This window comes from Rhinolophus sinicus, chromosome 5 (assembly GCF_057876585.1).
Source record: "Rhinolophus sinicus isolate RSI-liver-muscle chromosome 5, RSI-T2T, whole genome shotgun sequence".
NCBI classification, from domain to species: domain Eukaryota; kingdom Metazoa; phylum Chordata; class Mammalia; order Chiroptera; family Rhinolophidae; genus Rhinolophus; species Rhinolophus sinicus.
The window spans coordinates 48,612,633-48,631,928 of NC_142505.1; the positions used below are offsets into that span (position 1 = coordinate 48,612,633).

Here is a 19,296-nt window from a genome sequence, read left to right on the forward strand (position 1 = left end):
GTTTCATTCTGTTCTTTCTAGCTGCACACCCAAGTGCTCGCATGGCTTAGGTAAATTGCTTTTCTAAATTGTTGTAACAATGTGCTTGAGCTTTTTCTGCAGCCTCCATTCTTTTCAACTCTCAGTCTTTCAGAATATTCTGAAGCAATTCTGTTTTAGGGTGGTGGCATGGAATCAGAGTTATCTCTTGCCAACTATATTCCCCTACAATGTTTCTCGACATACAGATGCATGCTTCAGAATAGTGGGCTGTGCCTGTCTGAGTAAACCTTCCTCACGGGGGGCGGGAGCCCTGCTACCCACCACACCCCCCGACACCTCTCCTGAAATGCCACCTTCATTACAAACCAGTGTCACTCACATGTCAGTGCCATTCTGGCTAGACTCACTTGGATGGTGTCATTCACATTACTGTGAAACCTCATTTCTTTTCATTTTACCAGCACAAAAAGTCCAGAATTTGGGTCACTATCTAAGCTCCCTTCCTTTTTTAGTTAGTTCTACTAGATTTCTAATAAAGGCTAAATGTTCTTCTGCTTTCTTGGCCCACTAACGGGCTCTGGCTTTTTCTCCATATTTCTTAAAATGGATTGAGGTTTAGGATGACAAGTGTTTATCTGTGACGACATGACCTCAAGAGGCACTGTGCAACCTGAGAAGGAGGCAATGGGGCTTTAGGAAGAGATGGAACGTTCTAGAAATTTCACGTCAGGGTTTGTGTATCTGCCTAGGATAGTGCTTATCAGCTTGAATCTCAGATTAGTGCCGTTGCCACTGAAGAAGTTCAAGAAACCATGACTTTCTGTCTTCGGTGAACAGACCCCAAATGAGTTGCCGGGCAGGGTTTTAGAATCTATCCCTTTGTTTTTCCGCTTTTATCTTCCAGTCAGCCAATGGTTCCAGGCTTTCCCACATCTTGGTACACTTAGAAAATGAGAAGATTTGTACAGTCTCTGGGCCAGCAGATGGGTAGCGCCCTGAGGCTGAGAGGCTCAGTGGCCCGCATGAATAACCCGGTCAGAGAGCAACAGACTGAGCCAGGCCAGCTGCCCCTATCACACAGGAAGTCCCTTACAGAATAGAGTAGGTGCCCATGTTAGGAGGCGTTGCTGGCATGAGTGTGATGTGAGTTGCCCCTGGGTTGTCATGAGCTCGATAATAGGGTGTCACTCACGACTGAGCCCAGGAATACTAGTAGGGAACTTTCCTTCTGCACTTTCAGCAATGCAGGGGCCTGTGGCTGTGGGGACAGCCTGCCTGCTGCCTCTGTCATAAGGCTGAGCTCTCTCATTGCCCATCTCTGACTGTTGCTCAGGTTCTCACCTCCACTCTTCAGTCTTGTCATGCCATTTAATGGACCCTCCCCCTTTCTTTGGAAGTCCTCTCTCCTCCCAGATGCTCTCCTTGCCTTGGGACCTCACCCCTTGACGTGGATCTTTAGCTCCTTTCCCTGAAGAGCTCTCAGAGCTGACCCCATCTATTGCTGTCCAGTCCTGAGCCAGACAGCCTGACTGCATTCATTCCTTCTCTTCCTTCCTTTTCTGTCCTGCTATAGCTTTGACTTTTTCCGTTTTTAAGAATTCTTCCTGGGCCCAGTCTCAATTAGCTCAGTGTCTCAGTGGAGCAGTCCAAGTGGTCCTTGGATCCTTCCTGCAGAGCCCTGGTGGCTGTTCCTCTGCCCTGGAGTCAGCCCTCAGGTGGAAACACGGTCAGTCCTCTGCACTGAGTGTACTGCCACCCCAGGTTCTGGGCCAGGGACAGCCACGATGCTCCTGCAGAAGCTCCTTTGGCCCCTCCAGGCTAGCACAGTTCAGGATAAAGGGAGATAAGGGTAGGTACGTGTGCTGGAAGCCTCCCAGTGAAGAATGCAATGGGCCTTCTGTGTATAGTGTTGTTTTTCTGGGAGCCCACAGAGCAGACTTGAAACCCCGGCCTGAAGAGGCTGGCTATGGCACAGCAGGCGGAGAATCCCCACTAGGTCCCCAGGATTCTCTACTCTGTTGGCAGTCAGCCCACCCCCTGCATGCAGCCCAGTAGAGAGAGACTTGTACTCTGGGAGAGGCAGCCTCAGAGAAGGCAGCCTATGTGGCCGGAGCTGGGCCATCCTTAGGGAGGTGATGCAGAGGAGAAGAGCCCAGGCTTTCGGGCTCATGTCCTAACCCACTGGCCTGGGCAAGTCCTTTCACCTCTCCCACCTCTCAGAGGTGAGAAGATCCCCTATGTCAGAGCTGTTGTTGAAGAGGCCATGAGACCCATGGGAACTCCTCTGACACAGGACCTGGCATCTGTAGATGCCCAACAGTAGAGCTGTTGGAACTTGTATTCCAAACACACCCTGGCAAAATGGGGAGTGGCTTGAGGGCAAAACAGGGGCTGAAATGTTAAGACCTGCATGGTCTTTCTTCACCTCTCACCTCTTTGCCTATGGTCAGTGCATTATTAGAGCAGCCTGAGACCGATGAGAGACCATGGTTTCACGTGCTATGCAAAGCCTTAGGTTCACTTTGGTGGCCTCTATACCACCCCAGGACTAGCCCAGCTTGGGTTTAGAAGGAATATAACATGTTCTCAGAGCCAGACCACTTCAAGCATCTCCTCTCACAGTAACATAAGCATCTTCCTTTGACAAGGAAATTTGGGGAGATAGCCCAGAGTGGCTCAGTAGCCAGACAGGTACACCTCCCACGTGGGCACTAAATGAACCCCATCCATCAGTGAATAGGGTAGGCCCCAGTGTTCCCCAATCTGTGGTGCTCTATAATCCACTTCAGTGGATGCCACTGTTGGTGGGTAGTAAAAGAACAGTGACTCTGATGGCTCACAGTCACCCAATCCCCGGCCTTTATCCGAGTGCTCTACATACCACTTCCCATGTTATCCTCATAACCCCCTTTACACACGAGGACACAAGCCCCATGAGGTTGAGCTCCTTACCCCAGATCACATGTAACTCTTACAAGGGGGACCTGTGCTAAAGCCTGAGGGCCAGCAACCTTTGGTCCTCGTAGCCTCTGCGAGTCGTGGCCAGCGGTCCATAGCCCCATGTGGGATGGGCGGCTAAGGGGGCCTTAAGCTTTCCCCCCAGGAGCCCTTGACACACTGCAGATCTGGTAGCAAGCACCCTTGGGAGAGCAGGGCTTGTGGAGACCCCGGGGCACACTCACACTGCCAAGGTGGTTTACTGGGAGACAGCCAGAGCCTCTGTTCTGCCTCATGCATCACCTGTGACATGCTCAGCGGAGCTCCAGTTCCCAGCGATACATGTTGGGGCGATTCTGGACAAAGCAGAAATAAGTCAGCTCAACTGTGAGGTTATCTGGTGCTGTCACTTACAGCACAAAAAAACAAGCAGTTCTGAATTACAAACCAAGAAATGGCATATGGAGGCTATTCGCAGAGAGTCAAAGGACACATGGAAATCTGGGTTTGCAGTCACTTTTCTGAACCTCCTTCTTCCGAGCTTGTCTGTCACCTTTCCAAGGTCTCTATCTTTATCTCCAGGCATTGGGATTTGGATGGTTAGTTGCCCTTGGTGTTCATGGTAATTACACATGCAAATCCCTGTGCACAGGGGTGAAAATATGACCTATGAAGCCTTTTTTTGTTTTGTAATTTTTATTTCAAGTAAAGTAACCAAGACAGCACTTCATAGTGTTACTAATACACTGCTCTGTTAGCGTCATGACAAATACATTGTTTTCTGCAATTTTGAGTATCAGTTCATTGAACTGACTCTCATTTAGAGCCTTAACTGCTTTGCCAAACCTTGCTTTTCGCTAGATTTAGTGTCCCTCCTGCGTTGTAAGCTGAGAGCTCAGTGCCTTCTGCACTGTCCACCCCCTGCCCCGGCCCCTGCCCCAGCCAGAAGCCAGTGTTTAGGCTCTTGGTGCAAATGTGCGGATTCGGGAGAGCTCTGTCTGGTCTCTCCGTCTAGATGATGAGGTAACCGTGGGGAAGTTCTATGCCACTTTCCTGATACAGGACTACTTTAGGAAATTCAAGAAACGGAAAGAACAAGGACTGGTGGGAAAATACCCTGCGAAGAACACTACAATTGCCCTACAGGTGAATTGTTGTTTTGTTGTTTCCTCTTTTCACTAACGATTTTACAAGCTTATTTGAAATACTAGAGAGCTGACAGTTCATGCTTGAGCAGTACCACAAGGATTTTGTTTAAACTGAGATACTGCACACTCCCCAAATTGTGGACTAGCTATTTCTGGGCCACAAGGTAAGTGCCTCCCTCTCCTTGCTTTCTCTGTCCTGAGGGATCTGCTGCAACCCGGGGGATGGGGCCCCAGGCCAGCGGTGAAGGCACGTCCCTGGTGGGAGGGGAGCAAGCGCAGCCCTTGCACCCTGTCTCCTCCAGGCTTCTCCCAGGGCAGTGCGCTCCGAGCAGCGACCCACCTTCCCTGCCCCTGGGCTTAGGCCCTAGCTGCCCAGTAAACAGCTTTCCATCTGAACACAAGTGCTTTGTTTTGTTTCTGTTTGTTTCTTACCCCACTGCTTGTTGGTTTTTGGTCCATTTCAGTAACATCCATCACTTCCTGGTATGTGTGAGTGTACGTGTGTGTGTGTGTGTGTATGTGTGTGTGTGTGTGTGTGTGTGTGTGTGTGTGTGTGTGTGTGTGTCGAGTCTGTCTCTCTGTATGTCTCCTGATGGCCGTGAGGTTTGCTGTGCAAATGCTGCTCTGTCACACCCAGGCCAGCCTCTGGTCCCTGTCCTTCCCCCTAAGCCAGCCCTGGCCCTGTCCTCCAGTGTGGAGGTAGCTTTCAGGAACCTCTGGTTCCAACCCGGGTCTATGTAGTCAAGAATATAGGATCCTAGGTAAGCCCAAATCTCTGGGTTGGGATGCAGGCGTGCAGGGGAAGGGAGTCACAGTGGAGACGTGCACAGAAGGGCCAGGAAGGGGAGTTTGTTAGTGCTGGTGACTGAGAAAGCAGGGTGGAGGGGGAACTAGAAAAAGATGCTAAGACCTGAAAGAAGGGAACTACAAAGATTGGCAAGCTGCCAGAAACAGCTGTCCAAATTAATCAAAAGCCCGGTCATCTCTGCTACCCAGAGTGCTTTAACTCCATCGTGAATAGGATCAAGCTTTTTTCCTTTTTAATCGGTTTACTCTAAAATTACTTTTATGTCCCTATCATCACCACGTGTCTTAAATTAGGCCTTGTAGGTATTGGTAAGGGTCAATGTGGAATAATCCTTCACTTTTTTTCTGGAGAAAAATGCCCCGTATTGTTTTGTGTTAAAGTGATGGTCAATGCCAAACTGAAGGCTTGTCTGTGATCTGGCTGCAAGAGAGAATGTGAACACGAATGACAGTGAATGAGTGAATGAAGGAATGTGGGCTACATGCATATGTGTTGTGTTAGGAGATGACCTTGTGTGACAGTGACCTGCTGATTCACTGTGCTGACAGTGACCTGACAAGTGACCTCTGCTCTACCCAGACAGCTGCAGGGTAGGGGGGAAGGATGGATGCTGAGTTCAGCTGAAGACAATTCTGATCTTTCTTCCTCTGCTGACATGTCCTAAAGGTAGCTCAGTGAATCACAGGCTCAGTCAAATAGCTCAGTGCTGTCTCAGGTTGTGGAATTTATGAGTAAAGTTCTTTCACCTCCGGCCGATCCAGTTTGCAAAAATGACAGCTCTTCTGATCACGGTTCACAAGTAGCCCTGAAAAGTGTTTGTAAATTTGAGCAGGACTCTGGTCCATGCATTCCTGAGGGCAGGGTGGCCACGTTGGGTGTAAGGAGGAGTAAGGAACGTGTTTCTGATGGCTCTTCCTGAAAGTGGCCTTGGACCTGGTGGATAGGCTGGCAGGGTTTCAGCCCTCTGCGGTGCCCTCTGCTTGTAGAGAGGGAAGTGCTTTCTGTTCTCGGATTCTAGTAGGTGGGATCGGTGGTACTTAATGACCTTTCTGGAGGGGGAAACATACTCTTTCATGCACGGCTATGTCATAATTTACAGTAATCAGGGTAGCTCTGTGATGAGACCCTTCTGTTCTCTGTGGAAGACACATTTGATGACCATCTGGATACGAGTTACACCTTTTCTGAATCCCCAAGACTTCCCAATAAGGTGGCTTCAGTGCTTGCTCTAGTGGCTGGATATAGTCTTTCGATGTTTTAAAATCTGAAAAACAACGTGGCTAAGTAATTAATGACCACATTTCATGAATGGGCTTTACTGAGTCTTCAAGTTGAAGGTTGCTAAAACTACATTTTTAAGTCATTGGGTTAAAAGACTGTTACATTGTATTACAATAATGCTGAGGGTTTTTTCCTCCCGAACATTTTCCATTTTGTTGTTTATAGAAAGGGTTTCATTTCCTTGGTGAAATTCAAATATTTCCAGTTAGGTGGTAATATTAACACATTTTCACACGGTTCCATTGGGAGTTGAGGCTATGACTATAATTTATGTTGAGTATATAGCCTAGAAAATTAAGTTGTATTCATAATCTTGACAGATAAATTCTGCAAATGCATTTGATTCTGAAGCACACATTAAAACACAGAAAAATTTTGTCTCCTTGAAGGATAATTCTAATTACATTTTTGGCTTCTTCGGCTCCAGAAATGGCTTTAAATGTGATTTGTCACTCTACGTTTAATTAGCATGAGGAGGCTCTTCCTTTCAGCATGATGAAATATTACATGAGGGTGTAGCAGTTAGGGACATGGGGTTAAATGGCAATGGGAGCAATGCACCAACAGTGTCACCAGGACAAGTATCCAGATCCTCAAGGAAGCCCCTGAAAGTGGGCATGGGCTATTGAGAAGTGGGGTGAGTTGCTTCTCCCCGTGTCAGAGGTGCCATATGGCTGATGGATTGCTAATGGAAAGTGGAGTGTGGGCATCACGGTGTGAGCGCAGAAGTCAAGATATAGGCATATGCGTGCTTGTGCTACGTAGCGTGCAGTCTGTCTGAACAGGATCAGAACTGGTCCACATTCTTTGCCCCGTTTTCAAGGGCACACAGATGTACTACGGTTTTCAACCCTGTGGGCTTCATCTGGTCTCCCTGTGTTCAGACCAACTGCAGTGTCCCCTTCTATATGAAGGGGGATGGCTTGAGGAGCTCCTGGATCCATGTGTGGGTAGGAGCTTGACACCCAGTGTCCTCTGGCCTCTGTGGTCTGAATGAGTGTGCAGTTTCCATCTGTCCATCCATTGTCATCATTGAAGCCAGCCTTCTCTCCAGCACCTCTACAGAGGGAATCAGAGAGAAGCTGCATTAAGCCTTTTTTTTCCTCACTCATCCCCTACATGCCATATTCACTTTAGTTGGACTCAGCCTTTGCTCTTCATCCATTGTTGCTGCATCTGAGTTTCCAGGAGGAGGTTGAATAAATAAAGAAACACAGCTCTGCAGCCATGAAAACTCTGCCCCCTTCCCAGCAACTAGTAATGCCCCCCTAGACCTTCCACGTGAGGACTCCTGTGCAAGAGACAGATGCTAATTTGTCCAGTATCTCATGGATAAGGGGGGAAAAAAATCCCAACGTGGGAAAAGTTTTGTTCATTTCTTTTTCTTTCAACATTCAAGAATTTCCTTTATGCAAAAGACGTGCTGGTGGCATCCAAGGAGACTCTGTCCTCATTCATCCCAGATGGGAGCTTGCCCATCTTAATGACAGGAAAACTTTAGAGGGATAATTTTCTTTTCGTTTCTTTTCTTTTTTTTTTTTTACCTGTTTGGAAGTTGGGTTTAAGGAGGAGACCCTTATTTCCAGCTTGTAAATTAGGTTGTTAGGTTTTATAATGTTAAAGCCTGTGCCCTAACCAACAGATGGTGATGTAGGTGGTCAAGTGGAAAGATGGGTGGTATCAAAGAAGCAAATGACATTTAGTCCCTGATATGCCTTGATGTGGCTTTCTGAGGGAGGCTCGGTGCGTAAAGACAGAGGAAAACGGGATATTCCACAGACATTTCATCTGTGGAGTATCAGACACCTGTTATCTAGTCCCTGTAGTCTAGAAAAAGTAGCAAGATTGTCTTTCTTTTTTTTAAAGCATGCCTTCATCCAAAGCCACGGAAAGGCTTTCTTTGTTCTTTTTTAATCTAATAGGAGAACAAATGCTAACAGATGAGATTTCACTGGCTGATTCATTTGTTTCAGATGCTTGAACGGATGCTTTAGAATTTTCTGCCTGAGCTACAGCACCAAGCTCGTTAGTCGGAAGGCGTTTGTGGCTAAGGCCTTGAAAGGGAAAAGTCTCAAGTGGGCTTATTTCTACTGAAACAGCATTTCAGGAGAAATGCAGGAAAAAGCAAACCCAAGGCCCCAGGGAGACCCCTTCCAAGCAAAGCACTCCTCCGGAAGGTGGAAGCAGGGCCGTGGCCCATCTGCGGAGCCATGGCCTCCTGTCGCGGACACTGCTCTCGGTGGCTCTGTTTCATGAAAGGGAACATGCAAGGCTTAACCGGTTTCCCTCCCAAGCAGAGACTCAGAGAAAGGGAAAGAGTGAGAGAGAGCAAAGGAGGGGGGCAGCCGCCCCACAGAGAAATGAAATGAACACAACTTCCTGATGATGGCCAGTAAAAAAAAAAAAAAAAAAAAAAATTAAACTAAAATAATAAAAAGATTAAGCAGATCTGCCTAAGGTGGGCAGCTGACTCCGTTCCAAAGTCCTGCATCCCTAGTTTGCCCAAACTCCCAAAGACTGGCAGGCCCCTTGGCGCTGAGCTGACAGAGTTCCTTTTCTATGCCAGTCCGTCCTGACCTCCTGACCATCCGGCTCCGCTCTCTGCAGAGACCCAGTTCAGAATGCAGTGAGAAGCGGGCAGAACAGGAAGCTCAGACACACCCATTTAAACTAACACATACACCCGCATGCCAAAACCAACCCAGGCAGCACCTCAGGTTTCATCTTAACGTGTCCACGGGAAGTACCACCACACCCAAACCTCATTCAGCATTGTCCGTCTTTAATCCGTGCTCAAAGCCAGTCCGGGGATGCCTCTTTGGAAGCAGTATGGTCTAGTTTCAAGGACACTGGGAGTCAGGAACCTGGGTTCTAGTCCCAGCTCCAGCGTTTAGTTGCTGCGTGACCTTGGGCAAGACACTTAACCTCTCTGTGCCTCAGTTTCCCCATCTGTAAAATGGGGATAATAATGTCGACCTACCTCACAGGGCTGTTGTGAGGAATAGCTAAGTGATTGTAAAGCACTTTGAACGTATAATTGCTTATTATTAAGACTACAACAATAATAATACCATATGCCTGTTTACTACCAGACCTTTAAGAAATTCCTGTTTTTCTTTTATCTCTTTTCTGTTCTGTACCATGGTGATCCATTGAGAAAGAGAATTCTCCCCTTTTTAAGATAGCATGGAAATGTGTAAAGCTGTAAACAGAGGTAACTCTTACAGGTGGGGTTTTCACATCTTAAGAACAAGTGATTTTTCCTCAAGAAGTTGCTTCATGAGGGCCTCCCTCCTGAAATTCTCAGCCAATTCCAGCCAATGTTGAGGAGTCTGTACATCCGATGCTGAGCCCAAGATGCCCAAAGGAGCCAATCTAAGTTGTAAAGTCACTATTCAAAAGTAACCTTAGTGCAAAAAGTTGACATTTCTGAAGTGAATAGAGGAAAGGTTTATCAGTCCCTTTTGCCTGCCCTGGTCTCTGCAGACTGGCGAGTGTTTGTGTGCGGGGGGCATGGAGAATGAGGTGGAGAGAGCCAGCTGAATGTGGGGAAACCCTTTTCCTGGCTGCACTCATCCAAGACCAGGCGGAGTAGGGCAGCATTGTCACCAGTGGGAAGAGCAGCACTAGTGGAAGCCCTGCAGGCCCAGTGTAGCTATGGTTGGCTGGGCACCTCCCAGCCTGAGGTCTAGTCCAGTGATGTCTTTTGTGCTGTGACCTTTGCCCTTGGCCACAGTGACTCATGATACTAAGTGGTCTAACCTGCCTGGACTTAAGCGGACTCCCTGGCCTCACTATGGAAATGGGCCCAGTCCCCAATTCTGCTCCCACATGTACAGACTAGTGAGTCTGGGAGCTAGTAAGTGGGTTTTATGGGTTCTCACAGCAGAGTCCGTGGAGCTGGACAGCAGGTTTGACTTCTTCACACAGTATCATGGGCAGTGATGCGGGGATGGGGTTGAAAGATGGCCAGCAAACTCCAGTATGGCTGGGCCCCTTGAGAGGATGTTGAGTCTGTACCTGCTAGTTAATAGCTGTGGCCCCCAGCCCCTTGAGTCTCCCCACCCCCTGCCAGCATCCCAGCTCCTCTCCAGACCCTTCTGTGATCAGGCAAGTGAAGGGCTAAGGCCTGGTGTAGTGGGTTCCTCTGGGACCCTGCTCTTGTCTCACCACTTCTGTTCCGATAGGGTCATGCCTGTGACGTACCAGTTATTAAGAATTTGGTATATCATCCCTGAAAAGAAAGCTGGTCAACTCTGTGGGCACAGACAAAGAGCTAGTCCATCACCGGACCAATGATCCCTGTTTGTCTCTGACTCACCCTGATGTCAGGTTTATTCAACACTAAAGGACAGTATGCCCTCACCCCACAGTCTCAGTTGCCCTGTCTCAGAGGGCCAGTGTGAACAGCTCTCTTCTACATCTAAGTCTCCATATGCCAAAGCCTCAGCAGAACAGTCCCAAGCAGTTCACATAGCTGGTATTTCCACATGCCTTTCTCCATAGTCCTTCCAAATTAGTGAAAACTGGAAAAGGGTAGCTTTCTAGTTGGTACTTAAGGAATGGTTTAAATGAAACAGGAGAATCTTGCCCCCTGTGGGCCTGGCTGTATTTGCTGAGTAGTGGCACTGGCTGTGGTCTATAGCCAAGGCCAGTCTGTGAAAGACAGCCAGAAATCGTGGAGGCTGCCTCTGGCCTCAACTCAAAAGGGAAACACGGTTTCCCTGAAACTTGGTTTACAGTCAAACTGCAGTCTGTCCTTTCTCCTGAAATCCCAGTGGAAGAGTGTAGCTTTAAATGTAGGAAAGTTATAGGAGACGACCCAAGTTTATTATTCTGGAATCTTCACAGACTCACTCAGCAAACTTGGTACCCAACACCACAAATAATGGTGCTAAATTCTAAAGCTCCTGAAGGGAAGACACGACACAGGCCAGCATCCATTATGGGAAGCAGATGTAAGATCAGACTCTTCTTCATAGCTTACACTTTGGTGTGACCCAATTCAAAATTAAATCCACAGGATTGTTGGGTACTAGGTTCTATACTCTTTCTGAAAAGCAGGACATCTTTCCCCTCTGACAATAGTAATTATTATTTTCAAAAGTCTTTGAGAAGATAAATTACTGAAAAGGAGTTAAGACAAGTTACATTATGTAGTAACAAGAGGTCTTAATTATTGCAGTGTGTTACTGAATAATACCCACCTAGTACCCCTCAGCCCAAATGTGTCATGACTCAATTACCCATGGGAAGGAGCTTGCTAACACTTATTAATGGTTCCAAGGTTGGGTAGATACCTGCACAAGTTTGTTCTTCCTGGCACACAGTAGACCTAAGAGAGATGGCTGTTTGATTAATGGGAGAGCATGTCATTCCAAGGCACAGTGAGGGCAACCAGTTAAAAAGTGCCAAAGGCTAGTTCAGAGAAACCCTAGGAAGGACATTTCTTCCCAACATGGAGAAAAGTCAGTGGAATAGCGGGAATCCTAAAGGGGATGAAGAGTCTGTTGCTTGAGGAAAAGATGGTATTTCCGGTCTGAGGACAGGTTATCAGCAGTTCTCAAACTCTTTGGTCTCTCTTAAAAATTAATGAGGACCCTTTGTATCAATATTTACTGCATTAGAAATTAAAACTGAGAAATTTTTAAAACAGAATATGAAAGCACAAAGATGCCAGAAGATGACATCATCACGTCATACAGCCTTTGAGAAACCCACTGTGCTCTCATAAGAGAATGAGAGCCTACAAGGCAAAGAACATCCTAGTATTATCATGCCGATGGCAGGGACCTCATAGACCCCTGAAGGTGTCTCAGGGAGCCCCAGGGTACCTGGACCACACTTTGAGAACTGCTGCTCTAGGGGAATGATCCCAAGTTTCCCCTAAAGGAAAAGGGTGATGGAGCCTTTTCATGATCTCCCTGGTTAAAGAGCCTTTTGTGTATAACAGTATCCCTAACTCGAACCTTTCTCTCCTTCCCAGCCCTGGCCCCCAACTGCAATCTATTCACCTAGACATGGAGCTGCCTGTGCCCCCAGCATCCAGCTAAGTTCAGACTGAGGGTTGTAGCCTGCATGGCCACGTCTCACTGTCTGTGCTGATGTAGAGAAATGATGTTCTGAATGAGTGCAGGATAGACAGTATTTTTAAAGATATCAGCTCCTCGAAGCTGCATAACTGAGACAAAGAAGTGTGCTGAGCAGAGGATCAGTTTTTGTGACACCTACTGATCGTTTGTCATTGCCACGTTGACTTAGTGATATAAAAGCTCTGCTATGTTAGTTGAGAGGTTACCCTTCATTGAGTGGTACCCACGGTCATGACCATGAGCGAGCATATGATTGAGACTTGACCCCAACACACTTTTCTGTGGACCCAATGACTATGTGTTGGTGTGGTTGAGGTGGGGCCAGCAGAGTGTCATGGGAACCACAGGCCTGGGATCAGGAGTTCTGGAGCTTTTGCTAATCTGGGCAAGTCACTTAACCAAATGGGAATATCTTGGCCCGGATGTAGTAGGATAAAGTATGTGAGATCACAATGACAGGTACAAAGATGGATCAGAATAGTAGTCACAATTTGCGGTGTCTGCTAAGGCTAAATTTTAAATAATTCTGTTATGAGGAAACTGGCAAGAATTTTGATTCTGATGTTAAAACTACAACCGAGAATCAAGGTGGACCTAAAACTGATAGCTCTGTCAGATCATTTGCAGGGAAATGTCATAGATTGAAAGTTGAGGTAATTTTCTAGAACATTTCCTTAATTTTTCAAAGTGATGATAATAAATGTGATGTACAGCTGATGGCAACCCCGAGCGTAACTTACGGGTAATGTTACAGCTGACTTTTCAATGAGGGTTGGAATCACCACGGATGACTCACGGAGCATTGTGCATGTGATTCTAACCCTTTATATTTAACTCAAGGATTGTTTGTAATGGATGCAAAGGCCACACCATCACATTTTCCCTAGAGGAAAACAATGACAAAAGAAGGGGTGTGCCCATGTGTGATGTGTGTGCATGTGTGTATGCTGAGGAGGTGGGGCACCGCTTGTAGATGAGCAGGTTTCTTCTATTAGAATTTCATCTCCAGTTCTTTCTTCTAAGGGAGCTAGTCTAAAACCCAGCCAACTGGGTGGGGGCTGAATCCTGCTGAAAGCTTAGCCAGAACTGGCCTGAGCAGGGCCAGCCAGCCCTGGCTGAGTGAAAGCTGCCTGTGATGGAAAACAGCCTCTGCCAGGCAAGGGCTCTTTGGCTGGAGTCTGAAAGCCGGGCACTCACTTCTGAAGATGAACGACCTGGCCCAGTTCCGACTAGAGACTCGCATCTCTTATCTCCACTGTTACAATGTAGGTTCAGGAGGGGTTTGTACGTGCTTGCTGTGGTTCTGAGAGCTGGCAGCTGACTGGTGTATCTGATGCAGCTAGCTTAGGGAGACAGGCATCAAAATGATTGCGAATGCACCCAGGTAGGAAAAAGTTAACCCTAGAAAAGGGGAAGAGAAAGGAAGGTAATTGGATGTTTATAGTTGATGTTAAAATATCATAATTTTATGCTATTGCTTCAGAAATATTTAGAGAGATTTTATAGTTTAGGCTTTTTTTTTCTTTTGGTGACTTAATCACTCAATAGATAAATATCTCTAAAATTCCAATTAAATGGTGTCTAAAATTTAAAGCAGCAGTCTACAGGCAAAGCGCCATTTCATTTTTTAAAAAATATTTATGATAATGTCTAGCGTTCAAAATTCAACCAGAAACTAGGCTTGATTCTGTTTAATATTTTCTATGATTGGACATCTTAAATCAATAATGTTTATATTTTATAGCAATTCTGTGTTTATTCAAAAACATAATTCTGTGATGTTAATGGAATGACTTTATATGGCTTTAATTGTGTTGGTTTAAGTGCTATGACCACATTTCAAATTAAAGTAGTATTTTGCTGATAGAGGTAGACACAGATATGAAATACGAAAGAAGAGATAATATTATTGATTGTAAGGTGTTTGTTTCAGGAAAAAAATGTTCTTTTTTTTTTTAGGGCTGTGAAAAATGATTTTTTTTCAAGGATTTAAGATAGTTTTCTGAATTTTTTGGGATTGGAACTTGTGCCTATGGAGTTTTTGGAGCAGCCTAAGCTACCTTTTAGCTTGATATGTGTGCTAGAAAATTTTCATTATCATGTTTTGTGATATGTAATAAATTCAGGGTGCTGTGCTTAAGCTTCATTTCAATTCAAGTTTGGGAATATCTGTTTCTCTTATTCCCAACTCTGGCAGACACTCCTATACCTTGTGGCCCACCCCCCTTCCCATCCTTCCCCAGATCCCACATGAAAGGGTAAAGTCAGTCCCTGACTCTTAGAAGGTGTGTTTCTTCCTGTGTGGAGCAAGCAAAATATAATAACGATTTCTAAGTCTCTGCTTTCCTGTCTGGGAAGGGTGATGCTTTCTTTCCTCCTTTGATGTCTCTTTAATAAATATGTTGTCATTATTTGTCTTTGGAAATGGCCTCTTTGGCCACCTCTCAATTTTCTCCATGATTTATGTTGCAAACAAACTCTCTGTCCTGTATCTGTTCACTGCATTCTCCTACTCCTCTGTATCATTGACAACGTGCTGAAGACAGTTTTTGTTTTTATGCAATTATGTCATGTGTGTATTTCAGTGAAATGTCAACCCATCAACAGAGGATGATGTTAAAAATTATCCAAATAAATAGTTTTCTATTTCTTTTAATAAGACCTAATCCAATCAGTTGAATCACAGTGAACAGGATTATCTGTTGTTATTTAAACTCAGTGTTTCTGGCCCATACTGCTTTATAACATGGATGGATTCATGTACATCATTTACCTGGGGATACTGACTTGATGTATTGTCACCTATGTTTATTTTGTGGGGACAGCAGCAGGTGTCTCAAACCTGGTCTCTTCTTGTTGGGGAGTCTCGCTAGGTAACAGTCCTCTCTCCCCAGTGTTCCAAAATCAGCCTTGAACTCTGGTTTAGCTTATCTTCCCCTGATAATCATGCCCTAGAAAACGCTGAATGAGTGAACTGCAGGCTGTTTAATACCACTGGGCTCGACCTTTCCGCACATGCCTGTGGCTCTACTGTCTAAGAGCGTTCACCCCTTTGACATTAGACGTGTCTTCTCAATGTTTCCATGAGAATGGGAAGTGGGTTCACCTCTGAGCCAGATGATTCCTGGGCTCGGATGTGCTGGACTCGGGGATCCTGAGAGAGGGAGGGAAACTGTGTGTGTGTGTGTGTGTGTGTGTGTGTGTGTGTGTGTGTGTGTACATGCATGTGTGTGTACATGTGAATCTTGTGCCTGTGATCAGAGGGACAGGCAGCCTCACTGACACACCACGAGCTGTCCTGCGTGTGGCCCTGGGGCATGTGTGTCCTTCCCTACAAGACTGGGGGAGACAGCATTCCTAGCTAGGAACCTTAACGCTTTGATTCTGGGTGTCTCTCACCCCCACAATTCATGAAATGGAAAGAACTGCTGATCCTCTATTCAAAGACTGGTTCGAAGCAGTCCCGAAGCAAAGCCATCTTGCCCAGGCTCGTCTCACATAGGCTGGGTGCTATTATGGAGGAGGCCATTTTCAAGTGAGCCTATTGGGAAGTTCCCATACAACTTTACATTCTAAATTAATGTCACCACCACCGGCGTCTGCAGACCAATTTGCATATTCCCACACTAGTAGGCCCAGCCCTGCTGGAGCTGGCCAGACTGTGGCCACCATCCTCTCCCCTCCCTGCTCAGCATTGCTGGGCGTGTCTCAAGCATGGTCATCATGCTTTGTCCGTCTCCTGTGTCCACCCACTGCTACGGTTATGGAGGAAGAACAGGGAAGTGGTCCCCTCCCCTGACAACCCACACTTGCCCTGTTCTCCCCTGCAGACTGTTCTGCCCTGGAGTATTAGCTGCAGATCGAGACCTCCAAGGCCAGGTCCCAGACGTTCTCCAAGTCTTCAGTGGCTGCTTCATTTGCAGACAGAATAGCAGCAAATGAGGGGTGCCACCCAGACAGGTGGCCTTAGACCTGGGACAGGGAAGAAATGCCTCTTTCAGATGTCTTTGTGTGGAAAAGGATAAAGTACTGTATTTCCCCAAAAATAAGACCTAGTCAGACCGTCAATTGTAATGCGCCTTTTGGAGCAAAAATTAATATAAGACCAAGATATTATATTATATTATATTATATTATATTATATTATATTATATTATATTATATTATATTATAGTAGATATAGTATATAGTGCATAAGATATATTACTATAGTATATCTTATAGTAAAATAAAACTGGTCTTAAATTAATTTTTACTCCAAGCGATACATTAGAGCTGATGGTCTGGCTAGGTCTTATTTTCGGGGAAACATGGTAGCTGTACTGTCTCAATTAGCCTGAGTCAGCATGCTATTTTCCTTCAAATTGATGGTCAAAACATCATAATTTTCTCACAGCCAGTGACTACACCTTCCCCATGTAGCATCCATAAGCATCTCAAATGTTTCTCTAAAGTAGCTGGGAACATCAGAAAGCCTCCTCCTGGGCCCTGTCACAGTGAAATCTGAGGCCCTGGGTATGGAAGGCCAGCTGTGAGGGCCTCGGGGAAATGCCAAATGTCTTTAAGGGACATGGGAGTTCAGCTGGCGGGTCTTGCACTGCCTCCAGAGACTGGCGAGCCCTTTTTAATGTGTTGTGGTTTTCAAGAGGACGACCCGACTTTTGGCGCGTTCTCAGCCTGAGCACAGGCTGTAGGCCAAGGTACCACGGATGGCCACGGAGGCTGGCACTGCACAGCGGCCCAGGTCTGTGTGCATGTCAGTCCATTCTGTCACGGTCCTGAGTGTGCTGGTGGTTGCAGTGTGTTGTGTCGCTCGCTTGTTCCCATGGCTTCAGCAGAATCAGAGGCCCTGCCAGCTACTTGGTCTGCTTGCCCTCTGGCACTTGCACCTAGCCTTCCTCATCCTGGATGTAGCCAGAGAGTTCTTGTCACCCTCCCTGTAGAACAGCCATGCTGTACTTCCAGCCCTGTGTGGGGCTCTGGGAGATGGGGCTTTGTAGGACATCTTTCCTTCAGATTTTCATTTAGACATGGGCATGGGCTGTTGGCCATGGCAGACCTAGTACGAGTAACCAGGCAGTGTTCCCTGCAAGTGGGGGTATTTGAAAAGGAGCTTTCTGGGTTGAAGGCCTCAAGCATCCCATCTTGAACCCCTTGACCACACCCTACAACCCCAAGGCTACAGGGACTTGTTCAGTTACATTCAAACAAGCAATCAGTTCCCCAAGCTGTCCTTTGGAGAAACCTTCCCCTCCCACAGCTGAATTAGGCAGGAGCAAAGCCCGAACCCAGACCGGGCCCAGCGCACCTGTGTTGTCTAATCTGTTTTGCCGTTTTCATTGATCTAGGCGGGATTAAGGACACTGCATGACATCGGGCCAGAAATCCGGCGTGCTATATCATGTGATTTGCAAGATGACGAGCCTGAGGAAACAAAAGGAGAAGAAGAAGAAGATGTATACAAAGTAATTATTCCACATACAGCTGCACACTGGCCACTTTGAAATAGTGGGGTAGGACTCCAGTTTGGGCGGTTACTGATCCACAAAAGAGCCTGGAGAATGCAAACCATTCCCAGAACCTAGAGGGGCTTGCAGACCATGCTCTCCCCACAGCAAGCCCTCCTCATTCACCAACACCTCTTCTAGGGCCAGGCCTACCCTTCCCAAACTTGCTCCTCTCCAAGGAGCTTGGCCATAGTCTCTGGCTGGTATGGATGAGCATCCTGGCTGCTTCTGGCAGCTGCCTGCCCGCACCACCCCTTCTTCCCTGGCCAGCTCTTTGATCTGCCAGCGGGCCCTCAGCCTCCTAGCCCCTCAGCCCAGAGAGCATACTACTGCCCCACCTCAACTTCTGGGGCTGCCAACCAGCCCTGCTGGGTCTAAGTCACCTCAACTTGGCACAGCTGGAAGAGCGCACTTGAGTGACAGCCAAGAGCTTGCTCCCAGCTTAGGAATTGGTGGTAACCTTCCTCATTTCAGGGGGACCAGCTGCCACACAGACACATTCACCCTGATCACTGAGACCCTCAGATTGTTTTCCAGGGATCCTACGGAGCTTACCTAGAATTAGTTTTTCATGTAGAAAAAATTACCTAACATAGCTAGCCTGCATCAAATACTTGTTAAATTACCTGGTGTTGTCTCCCATTATTTTGCAGAGAAATGGTGCCCTGCTTGGAAACCATGTCAATCATGTTAATAGTGATAGGAGAGATTCCCTTCAGCAGACCAATACCACCCACCGTCCCCTGCATGTCCAAAGGCCTTCAGTTCCATCTGCAAGTGATACTGAGAAACCGCTGTTTCCTCCAGCAGGAAATTCGGTGTGTCATAACCATCATAACCATAATTCCATAGGAAAGCAAGTTCCCAGCTCAACAAATGCCAATCTCAATAATGCCAATATGTCCAAAGCTGCCCCTGGAAAGCGGCCCAGCCTTGGGAACCTTGAGCATGTGTCTGAAAATGGGCATCATTCCTCCCACAAGCATGACCGTGAGCCTCAAAGAAGGTCCAGTATTAAAAGGTAACCTTGAAAATGTGTTTGCACTTGGTAATGTTGTGTCTGCCGCCCCCCCCACCTCCATGCTCTGACACCTGCAGGAGATTCCCGGTAGGCATTTGCAATGGAACCTGTGAGTGACACAAGGTCATGGCCTCCTCAGGCCCTCTAGCCCCATGATGACCCTGAAAGAGAAAGGGTCACCTGCCACCCTGTGTCCCGCTATGTGAGATGCCCCTTAAAATGGCAGCAGCTGCAAACTCTACCCTCCCCAGTTGTGCCAACATACTTTGGGACAGGAGTTGACAAACCTTTTCTGTAAAGGGCTAGATGGTAGACATTTTAGGCTTTGAGCACCATACAATCTGTTGTAGCTACTCAACTCTGCTGCCATAGTGAGAAAGTAGCCAGAGACAATATATAATAAACGCATGGGTATGGCTGTGTCCCAGTAAAATTTTAGTTTTAGACACTGAAATTGGAACTTCCTCTAGCCATAGGTGATGAAATACTTTTTTTCCTTTGCTTTTTTTTTTTTTCAATC

The 19,296-nt window shown here is 46.7% G+C and overlaps 1 protein-coding gene across 27 annotated transcripts in view; it reads left to right on the top strand.

Annotated features, from left to right (window-relative positions):
• The window catches only part of CACNA1D (calcium voltage-gated channel subunit alpha1 D), a 427,078-nt gene that overhangs the window by 392,921 nt on the left and 14,861 nt on the right, over window positions 1-19,296 (top strand). For all 27 annotated transcript variants that reach the window (XM_088798486.1, XM_088798482.1, XM_088798495.1 and 24 more), the window contains 3 exons: window positions 3,935-4,065; window positions 17,597-17,713; window positions 18,409-18,776. In XM_088798486.1, the coding sequence (XP_088654612.1) occupies window positions 3,935-4,065; window positions 17,597-17,713; window positions 18,409-18,776 (616 nt within the window). The remainder of the gene's footprint in view (window positions 1-3,934; window positions 4,066-17,596; window positions 17,714-18,408; window positions 18,777-19,296) is intronic.